Below are 11,781 nucleotides of genomic sequence, written 5' to 3' on the forward strand. Positions count from 1 at the left end.
TTTTATAGTGTTTGGGTTCTTTTGATTCCCTCTAAGAACATTTACCTCTTTGACTAGTGTTGGTAGCAATTTAGAAAAATGAAATAATGAGCATGTGTGAACTGTGGTGCTAAGGATACTTGGTGGACGTTCCTAAATAGAACACCAGGGGGCCCCATTACATGTAGGTAACCGCAATAGCTTCACAGGACCAGTTAAAAAAAAAAAGTAATTTTAATTGAAAAATTCTGTTTTATGGAATCCTAAACAAACTCCTGTAAAGGGAGTCTATGAAGAATGTAGATATTCTGAATGACTGCGAATGCAAGGTGATATTTTTTTATACCTAATAAGTATTTTTTTTTTATGTATAAGCCCCCTGTCATATTAGGAGAGGATTGGCATTTTAGCAAAATAAGACTATAGGGTTCTTTAGCTTTACACAGAAGCAATGTATGGGGCTGAAAGAGTTCCATAGGGCCCTTTTATACAGGCTGACAATTGCCAATTGGTGTTTATCTGAAAATCATTTACAATGCTAGATCAATCACCCATCTAGGCTGGATTTTTCATGCGGCCCATTGAAGATGTTACTGTCTGCTGCACATCACCTGGTTATGTATTTGATAAGGATGATTTATGCTGCGTTTACACGAAACGATAATTGGCCCAATCGTACGATTAACGATGTCGGAGTAACGATTTTTTTTTCCATAACGATCAGTGTTTAAATTGTACGATATATCGTACGGAACATTCGTTTTGCGATCGCTTAAGCCTGTCTCACACATTGGTTAAATCGGCGAACGACTGTTTACACGGAACGATCTGCAAATTTTTTGCGAACGACTATTTGAGAACATGTTGTAAGATCAAAATGAACAATTTCTCGTTCGTCGTTTGATCGTTCGCTGCGTTTACACATACGATTATCGTTCAAATTCTATCGTTATTGCACAAATACGCACAATAATCGTTACGTGTAAACGCAGCATTATAGGCTACACAAATTAGCAGTCAGCAGTGGCTCATTCATCAGCTGATCGCTGGCCCCTATGTTGTTTCTAGGAGCGTTCTTTTGCCTAATAATCGTCCTGGTTAAGATTACTTATGCTGCGTTTACACGGAACGATTATCGCTCGAATTTTCGCAATAACGATCACATTTGAGCGATAATCGTTCCGTGTAAACACAGCAAACGATCAAGCGATGAGCGAAAAATCGTTCATTTTGATCTTTCAACATGTTCTCAAATCGTCGTTCGCTAAAAATTCGCAGATCGCTTCTTGTAAACAGTCTTTCAAAGATTCACCCTATGTAAAGGATGGGCTTAAGCGATCTTAAAAACGATCACAATAACGATTTTTCTCCATCTAAACGCTGATCGTTCTAAAAACCAAATCGTTGCTTCAAAATCGTTAATCGTTCGATTGGGCGAATTATCGTTCCGTGTAAACCCAGCATTTTTCCACAGCCTTTACAGCACTCAATTCTGTTTGTTTTGGAAAAAGCGCCCATTGCCTCATTTAGGCTCCCTCCACACTTTACAGGTGACAGTGATCGCTGCATACATCAGATAAAGTAGCAGCTAATGTGTGTGCACCTCCCTGTTGTATCCTGCCTATCCGGTCTCCACCAGTATAATAGGCCAGTCATTAGAACCTCACCCACTGGTAACAATGGAATCGCCTTTTGTTAAAGCATTCAGTCTGCTGAGCTAAGAAAAAACGTGTAAATGATTGTGTAAATTGTCAGCTTACTGGTTACCAGTGTAAAAACTAAGCTAGCCAATTTTATTTTTGATATGTTTAGTGATGAGAAATGGGGGAGGGGATTAAACTGATGAAAGATGACTTTAAATAGATTTTTTTTTTTTTTATACTACGGGTTAGTGAAATAAGAAACTTCATTTTCTAGACATTGGGGAAGCCCCTTATCATGGATACTGGCCTAGGTATAAGATCACTGGAAAGATATCTGCACTGTCCACTGATATATTTGTAAATTGTAAACAGATCGCTCTTAAAGGTCCCCATTCAACATAGATTTAGGCTTTCATACCCACCACTTGGAGATCTTCTGGCACTGATGTTGGGCGTGATGCAAAATTACCACCCAACCCCTTTGTTCTGGGAAATAAAGTCTGCAGTCAGAGCTCTCTATCTGCGGCTTACCCCTCTCCATAAAGAACACAGGAATGCTTGGCCGCACCAAACCTTCCTCTGTATGGTGAGGACAGGAACAAGTTGGAAGAGATACCTGATACCTGAATAATCCTCAGTTATTGAAGGTGTATGGCCACCGTAAGATGTGTTTTTTTTTTTTTTTTTGTTTTCCTAACCTAAATAAATAACCCCATGCTTGATGACCTTGATACTGCAGTCCACTATCTTGAAATGATATTGGAGAATTTCTGTCTTTTAGCTGTAGTTGGCTACAATGTTGTTGTTCCTCCATCGCCTATTTTGAACCGGTAGAAATATTTGGCCCCGGTCTGACCATCATTCCCATCATAACTTAAGACCTTTGCAATGATGGGAAGAAGTTTTCATATGTTGCAGATATCTTACTACTAAATATTCGATACAGACTTAAATGTGGAGCACTTAGGTGCGGCAAGAACAAACTTACATCCATACCTATACTTGTTCTGATTGGTGGAATCTATACTGGTCAGAACCAGTTGTTCTAATACCATAGCTGTAAATATTAAAGGGAAAGTATTTAACTTGCTATCTACCTATAGCGCACAGGGCATTAATTTTCTTAACCTTCATCCTCTGCCCCTTTTCTGTGATAGTAACAGTTTAGTCCATATGCTTATGAAGTGTTTTGGTGCACTGGGGGCAGTAGTAGATATCAGCAGATACGTCAAACCTGCTGATAGTTTCTCTTTAATAGCAGCTTATTAGTGTATGTTTTATGTAGGCCGAGCTGATATGTCTCCATGTTCACCACATTTCCAGCCACACATAGGGAACCACTTATAATGACACACAGAAACCACTATTACAGTACACCAGCACCGTGTCTGTTTGGCACATTAACCAGTTAATATCAGCAGTGAATGTTTTTGGGACATTTGATTCCATTCTTGGCATTAAATAACACATACATGGAGTTTTAACAAACACCCAGGGGGAGATTTATCAAACTGGGGTAAAGTAGAATTGTCTGAGTTGCCCCTAGCAACCAATCAGATTCCACCTTTCATTCCTCAGATTCTTTGGAAAATAAAAGGTGGAATCTGGTTGCTAGGGGCAACTAAGACAATTCTACTTTACACCAGTGTCTCTTTAGGAGTCCTGTTCATTAAGGACTTCAAATAAGAGATGTCTCATTGCTTGGACCACATCAGCTCCCAGAGTCAGGGCACCATGATGCTATGGAAATTTCAGTAATTTGAAATGAGTACTGAACAGCGTGTAGCTTTGTATCTGCGAATACCAGTGCCAGAATACCTGATACCTATGGTATTGTATTCCACTGGTTTGTGCTAAAACAATTAATATAAAATTTTAAATTTAAAATAACATTATTAAATCCACCCCATTTGGTACTGTGTCCCATCACACCGTATCTATTCAGGCTGTGTATGTGAATAGAGTTTCACTCTGTGAGCAGAAGACTGGTGCCATAGAAGAGCTTTTTTCTTCTTTCATATAAACTGAATAACAGATCATTTGATCCTCCCCGTCATGCTGCACAACTGGATCAGAACACCTGTCATCTTGATGAGAAACTGCACATAACCTCTAGAGACAGTCATCTGCATATATCTGCAGGAAGTATATAGCTGTAGTACTATAGGTATCTTGTATGTAAAGATTGGGGAGGTTTGCTGGGTAGAGAGATATCCTTGACTGGTATGTGTATATTTAACAGCATTTCTTGTATAAAAAAAAAAATAATGAATAAATATTTGTAATTTTTTTTATGGTCTGGAAGATTTAAGACAATGATTTTCTGTATGAATAAAGCAATTATTTTATATTACATGTGTTGTTTTTATTGCATTAAGAAAGAAACTGCATTTTCTTGATTCAATTCTGCAGACTTCAGAGCTGAAATCTTGCAGCATCAGACTGGCTCAGTGTTTGCTAAGAGCTTGTGCTGGTGAATTACAGTGTGAGAAGAGAAACTTTACATCTAAACAGTGATATGTTGCAAGAAATCAAAATATCCCATCGACTTGGCCCAAAATTGTCAGGTAAATGTGAATGATGCGTAGATTTGTAAATGGGAAACTGTTCCATTCATCTAAATGGGGTGGTTCAGCAAGCACATGGGTTTGCGTAGGTTAAAGGGGTTATGCAGGATTAGAAAAACACTGTACTTCATTACAAAAAACAACACCAAGTTATACGTGTTATTATAATTCAGCTCCATTTACTACATTGGACCTGAGATGCAGAACCACATCCAAACTGGCATTTATAAAAAAAAATCCTAAACCTATGTTCACACATCGTTCTTTTTAAGTAAAGAACGGACCGCTGATTGCAACGGAACCAGCATGCGTTCTTTACTGCAGAGGTGGCATTGCAATGTCGCCCACTGTGTCCACACTGTTATGTTAACGGACGTTAATATAATGTACTTGCCTATTATTTCCGGAGGCTGTTTAGTGAACAACGTTCGGAAATAATAGCTGTTCACGCAAAGACATGTGCGGCGGCATTGATATGAATGGCTAATTGATTTGCAGGCACACCCGACTGCGCCTGCAAGTCAATGTTCCAAAAAGAACTTTCCAGCAGCCGATACAAAGGTATCGACTGCAGGACCGTCCTGAATGCAGCCAGGTGGCCGGTAGTTTAACAGCGTCTGTTGCTATGCAATGGATGCTGTTAAGCATTGTCTGAACATAGCCTTAGGCTGTAAACACACACAGCAGCTTTTTGAGAAACTGTCACTTTATTTTTTGTGCCAAAACTAAAAGAAGATTCAACAGAAAAGAGAAGTACAAATCCTCCCATTATATTTTCCACCCTACTTGAATCCACTTCTAGTTTTGGCGCAAAAACTGCAGTGGTAGTTTTCCACACAAATAAAACTGTTGTGTGTGTTTCCAGCCTAAGCCCTGATTCTGACTAAACCAAGAACTACAAAATTTATTTGTTGAGGAAAGTGATCATGACTAGAGATGAGCGAACCTTGAACATGCACGAGTCCATCCAATCCCGAACTCGGCATTTGATTAGCTGGGGCTGCTGAACTGGGATAAAACCCTAAGGCTATGTGGAAAACATTGATATAGTCATTGGCTGTATCCATGTTTTCCAGACAACCTTAGAGCTTTATCCAAGTTCAGCAGCCACCGCTAATCAAATGCCAAACAATTGGGTTCGGATGGACTCGAGCATGCGCGAGGTTCGCTCATCTCTAATCATGACGTATCTGTGAGTAACAGAAGTTTGAGAATTTTGAACTTTCATTTCATGGTAATTGTAACATTACATTCCTGCACTTCCATGAACAGGGGGATATTTTGTAAGCATATACAAATGGATTGTGACTCAACCGAAAACATTGCGTGGCAGATAAATTGGTTGCATGCAAGCAACCCGTATGAACCCGAACGCTCGGCATCAGATTTCCGCTGTCTGCCCACTCCGTGCAGCGGGTGGATACAGTGGGAGGACCGCTTGGAAAACTGGGATACAGCCTATGGCTATGGCTGTATCTCAGTTTTCCAGGCGGTCCTCTCCCTGTATCCACCCTCTCCACGGAGCGGGCAGACAGCGGGAATCATTTCCAAGAGTTCAGGTTCGTACGAATCCGAACTGAAGCAGGTTCGGACCATCCCTACTTACAGGCTGAAAAACAGCTGTACAAGGGGCAAATTATAACCCCCCCCCCCCCCCCAAATGTTTTGTTTTTTGCCAAAAAAAATCATATATACCACCATAATAGGATGCACTATATTAGGGGTGGGGAACATCCGGCCCGAGACCTCCTGATGCAGATGCGGCTCTCCTGTGACGTGTGCTGCTCTGGTGGGGCAGGAGCCGGCATACACAGCATTCTCCTGTGTATGTAAAGGCTGCCAGACACAGGAGAATGCTGTCTGTGCTGGCTCCTTCCCCACCAGAGCTGCGCACATCTTCCTTCTCCTGCGGGCCACATGCGATGACGTCATTTCATCGCACGCCGCCTGCAGGAGAAGACAGGCACAGGCTAGAGCAGAGAGAAGAGGACCTGGGCATCGTGGGAGCAGAGTAAAGGTGAGTGGGATGTTTATTGTTTTATTTGAGACTGACACTGGGGGCTACCAGGTGCATGACTGGGGGGGGTCAACTAGCTACCAGGTGCATGACTGGGAGGTTAACTAGAGCTACCAGGGGCATCAAAAAGGGGTTAATTATAGCTACCAGGGGCATCAATAAGGGGTTACCTAGAGCTACCAGGGGCATCACTGGGTTTTTTTTTTGGTTTTTTTTAGAACTAACAGGGGCATCACTGGGGGTTTATTAGAACTACCAGGAGCATCACTGGGGGTTACCTCTTGCTACCAGGCATCACTAAGGATTCACATTAGGTACTAGAGGCATTACAGAGGATTAACTATAATAGCAGGGGCACTAGGGGAACAATACTTTGCCTTGCCCTGGGTGCTGCTAACCCATGCTACAAACTGCCATGCACAGTATGCTGCCCTCAAATGATTTTATTAATGCCCGACTGGCCCTTGACAGGGAAAAGGTTCCCCACCCCTGCACTATATGCCTATATAGCTGGGTCCTCTTGCTGTAGGGCTGAAAACTTCTGTAAACATCAAGGGTTGCGTTTTGTCCTCAGAAAACATCAACTTCATTGTTTAGGACACACAGTAGAACATTGTACAACATGACTTTAGTGTACAGTCAATAGAGCATAGCAAAAGGAGCACTCGCTGCTCTGTGTTACACAACGGAACATTATACATTGACTTGATTAGCGATATTATTGTAGCATCTATTCAGATATATATCTTATACAAATATCCAATATGTGTTAGGGTGGTATTATACGGAGCGATTATCGTTCGAAAAAACGTTAAATCATTTGGATTTGAACGATAATTGTTTCATGTAACAGCAGGCAATGATTAAACGACCAACGAGAAATCGTTGATCGTTTAATAGGATCCAGACCTATTTTTATCGTTTGATCGTTCGCACATTGTTCGGTGGAATAAGAATCGCTGAAATGTACGCAATAGCGACGACTAAACGACCGCAAGAACGATCATAAATAACGATCATCGTTCCGTGTAATTGGGCGAACGATTTTGGGTCGTTTAAGATCGTTAATCGTCGAAAAATTGCTTTGTGTAATAGTACCCTTATAGATACGGCAATTCACAGAATCTACAATTTACTCACATCGAGTCCTATTGTTTACATCTCATCCTAACAATGACAATTGAATACAGCTAAAGGGAGTGTCTCATTCGTTCGCCATTTGAATACCAATGGCTGAACAAGGTGGATACAGCCTATGGACAGGAGTGTTGTTGTTTTTGCAACAAAGTAGCTGTTCCTAATCCTGGTAAACCCTTTAAATCTACCTGTCAAGATGATTCCTCAGATGATCGTCGTGCAGCTGCTCCTACCACTGGAAATTCTAATAACTATGGATAAGACCACACCGGGTTTGTTCTGTGCACAAGCCCTTTTCTAATCCAAGAGTGCTCATTCTACCTCCTGGATTTGCATAATCTTACAACTTGGGGGATGTATTAAAAAAAAAAAAGTCCCGAAAGCACTTTTAAGCTTAGTCATGGGGACCCAGATTTGGACATTGTTATTTTTTTATTTTGGATTATGTCGTTTTAGTCAAATTTTGCCACTAACGACCACCTAGATGCGAATGTCACACACTCTGTGGTCCCAGTTAATAAACATTGGGGCTAGAGTAAAGCCAACTTCAAGCACGCTCAGGTCTATCCAAACATGAGTGTGCAGCATTTGATTAGTGGGGGCTGCTGAAGTTGGATGCCTACAGCCTATGTTTTCCAACTTCAGCAGCCACTGCTAATCAAATACTGCATGCTGAGACAAAACGGTCTGATTTTCCCATAAAAACCAATCAGAGCTCAGGTTTCATTTTACAAGAGCAATTTGATTGGTAATATTTGTAACATTTGCCATTTAAAAACTTTTTTAAGGATATGCACAACAAATGGAAGGATTTTTGGAAGCAGAAAGAACCAGTGTTAGAAAGCACTGATTTATTGTATTCTGGACTTTATTATCTACAGTACCAGTCATAACTCAGATATTTATAGCTCAAGATCCTTGCCAAAATTATCATTAAAGGAAAAGTCTAGCAAAAAATGTTCACAACCCGACTCCCATAACTGTGAGCTGTGGCTGCTGGAGAGAATGATGGCAGGGGGACACTGAGTGATACAGGGCACTGGAGGGACACTGAGCATCCCCTCTGCCATCATTCTCTCCAGCAGCCACAGCCCGCACAGCTCTGGGCATGACATCACCATTTTATCCTGGAAGGGAAGCCTTGATGCAGTAGTAAGTGCAGGGGGGAAAAAAAAAAACACTTAAGCATTTGCCGTAATAAGTGTATATTGGTGATTTGGATAACTTGTGGGGGACAATACTTTAATAAAAAAATTTCACCTGAATTCTCCTTAAGAACAATTACTATCACATCTAGAACTGGAATAAAAAAAGTACTGTTAATAAAGGCCAGTAATAATACTTCTGGAGACTGACCTTTTTAGGCTGCATTCACACTTTCAGTGTTTCGCACGGAACACGGACGTGAAATGCCTGTAATGGGCTTCTCCCCCCGCCCGGGCAGCATCTGTGGTAAGATGTTGGGAGCGGGGGAACTGTACAGATATGCGCCACGCTGTAATGAATCAGCCGTGCAGCTCTGTCATTACAGTTTAATGCATATCTGTACAGTGCCCCCGCTCCCAACATCTTATCACAGATGCTGCCTGGGCGGGGGAGAGTCCGTTACAGGCATTCCATGTCTGTGTTTCGTGTGAATGCAGCCTTAGGGGTCTGACACCAAGACACCGAGACCAAAGGAAGTATCTAGCTACATTGGATGATGTGATTTGTCCAGGTTGAATGTAGAACATGATGGTTAGCTATATTTATCAGACAGGAGCTTTACATGGGAGGTCCCCAACATTTTGTAGGTCACAAACTACTTTAACATGGGTCAGGTGGTACTGACTCTTTAGGGTCACACAAAGCACATACAGGAATAAACATAAGCTAACCGGAAAAGAGAGAACAGACATCGTTCTGTTATTCTTTATTAAACAGCATAGACTGCAAATATCACATTTACCATACAAATAAACAGTTACTTTCAAGTCCAGGTGACATGTGAGTGCCCTTCAGTAACACGCCAGTGCTTCACTTGTAAGTTTTCATGTGCCACAAGCCATCATTCAGATAATGAATATTTTCAATGCCAATTCCTTTATTCACCTTCTCACTATGAAAAGAAAAGTCTCATTTACCTTGTGTCATGTACGGTAGTTCTGTTTATAGACAGATATTGTCATTCAGGACATCCTGCCACTCAGAAAATCACACACCCGTCTAACAGCAAAAGGAGTGTTTATAATCCTGGTGCAATGCTGCTCGTGAATTATAAACTTAGCCAAATACAATCATCAATGTATCCTAAATTAGGATGACTGTCTGGCCACAAATACCTTATTAGGAAATTCTGGGTGAGCCAGGATTAGGGGGGGAGGGGGGGGGGGACACACCTGTCCTCAGGTCATGTGTGGTATTACAACCTTGATCCATTCACTTCAATAGAACTGAGCTGGAATACCACTTACAAACTGTGTTTTTCTGAATTAACCCTTTTAAACTGTCTGTTACTTTTAATTAACAAAAAAAAAATTTGATTGGTCAGGGTCTAGGTGTTAAGACCCCTACAATCTATAGAATCAGGCAAGGGAAGCACCGGCTAAGCGCTTGACTTCCTGGCTTGCTGCGGTCTTTATCTCACTAGAGTCTCCTGCAATGGAGCAGGAAAGGCACCAATTCAGTTAAAAAAACCTCCATGTAGAAATGTGTGTCTGTAAAGCAACAAGTATGTGTGAGGGAAGCCTAAAGGGGGTTTTCCAACATCGCTAAAAAGAGGAAATGCCAAACAAGTAACAAACTGTCCATTATTTACCTGATAAATCCCTTGCCTCTCCATAGTCATGCTATTCATGTTTGTTGGCTGCAGTGATGACGTGTCACTACACCAACATGATTACCGTACCCAATCAGAGGTGTATATGCCGAGAGCAGGGATTGGGTACAGCAGTCACATGGTTATACTGGCATGTAAGCTATATCAAGTGTATTTTTGGACATTTTTATGGAATTTCAATAAATTAATTACTATACAGAGATGCTAAACTTTCCCAGTTTTTCTTCTATGACCGCAGGTGGGAAAAGCCTTTTCTGCAGCATCAGGTGGGCATATGTTTTTATGAAAATGTTTCAAGCTAGGTGTGTGCCGACAGGCTAGCCTATAAAAAACTCCCTGCCCCCCCCCCCCCCCCAGAAGCTGTAAAAATAATACAACATCTCTCACTTACATATCATCTGCAGACATCTTCATGACACCAACACACAGTGCATGCTGCTTTCCCTCTGCCATTATTGCCTGATTGCAAACGTTAAGGACACGAACACTAAAGCTTGTAAGGATTTAGGGTCAAATGGCAGGATATTTATAAATTACTTATTTGTCCAACTGGTGTAAAGTAGAACAGGCTCAGCAGCTTCTTCCTAATGTCCTACATGATTCTGGGGCGACTTCTGAGGGAATAATGAAAAATATAAAGCAGATTCTTCAGTGTGTGCCGTGGATGCAGCCAGTCTCCAGCCCCAATGTCCTGAACATCTCACTACTAACTAAATATTCAAAGGAAACTGCTAATGGTGGTTTCACACATAGCAGGTTTTTTTTTTGTAAAATTGCTACTGCAGTCTTCTGTGCCAAAACTGGAAGTGGATCCAACAGGAAAGAAGTACATCCCTTTATATTTTCAATTTCATTTGGATCCACTTCTGGCTTTGACACAAAAACTGCAGCGACAATTGTCCAAACACTTGCCATATGCGAAACCAGCCTAACAATGACACATCCCTGTGATATAGAGGTCAAGACGTAGGTCTAGATTTATCAGCTCTCTGTCAGCGTCTGTGCTTCTGAATCATCGCAGCCTCAAAGGAACCACCCACTCAGCCAATCAGTGACTGCAGCTGTGACCCGCCTTACTCACTGATTGGCTGAGCGGGCATTTCTGAGTGGGGTCATGACATCACAGGATCTTTAGATGGATGGCACGACCTGCCGTGCAGCATGCGCAGGTCCATCCAGGTTCACTAAAAGGAGTGTGCCTCTTAGTGCATCTGGTGGGGTGAATGGGGGCAGGCCTAATTAAAATGTTCCCCACAATCTTCTCCTAGAGAGAAAACGCCACACTGAGGACAGAGTTTCCTGCTACACTACTTATGGCTTCTCTTCCTTCTCTGTATTACATAGGATACACAATATGAAAGTTCTATAATGACATTTTTTTAAGATTTTTTTTTTAAGTAGAAGTTGGAACATTTCTTACGACTCCAATAAAAACAGGCTCGGACTCCACAGCCCTGGTAAAAAACAGACATACCTTACAGCTAATGCTTGTAAGACACCTATGTAAATGTTACTGAACAGCTAGGCCTGTCAACTATTCTAGTTAAAGGATACAACCACTGTGTCGGCAGCTGCTGGGTAAAGCTTTGCTCCAGGAGATGTTAAACCAGGACACATGAT

The 11,781-nt window shown here is 41.5% G+C and overlaps 1 protein-coding gene across 1 annotated transcript in view; it reads right to left on the reverse strand.

Annotated features, from left to right (window-relative positions):
• Positions 1 to 9,242: 9,242 nt before the first annotated feature.
• Positions 9,243 to 11,781, reverse strand: part of MCTS1 (MCTS1 re-initiation and release factor) — a 9,482-nt gene continuing 6,943 nt past the window's right edge. The window contains exons 4-6 of the mRNA XM_069985880.1: positions 11,716 to 11,781; positions 10,553 to 10,620; positions 9,243 to 9,441 (exon numbers count right to left, since the gene is read on the reverse strand). The exon at positions 11,716 to 11,781 is cut by the window's right edge and continues 68 nt beyond it. Coding sequence (XP_069841981.1) covers positions 9,360 to 9,441; positions 10,553 to 10,620; positions 11,716 to 11,781 — 216 coding nt within the window. The 3' untranslated portion in view covers positions 9,243 to 9,359. The remainder of the gene's footprint in view (positions 9,442 to 10,552; positions 10,621 to 11,715) is intronic.

Source organism: Dendropsophus ebraccatus, chromosome 10 (genome assembly GCF_027789765.1).
Source record: "Dendropsophus ebraccatus isolate aDenEbr1 chromosome 10, aDenEbr1.pat, whole genome shotgun sequence".
NCBI classification, from domain to species: domain Eukaryota; kingdom Metazoa; phylum Chordata; class Amphibia; order Anura; family Hylidae; genus Dendropsophus; species Dendropsophus ebraccatus.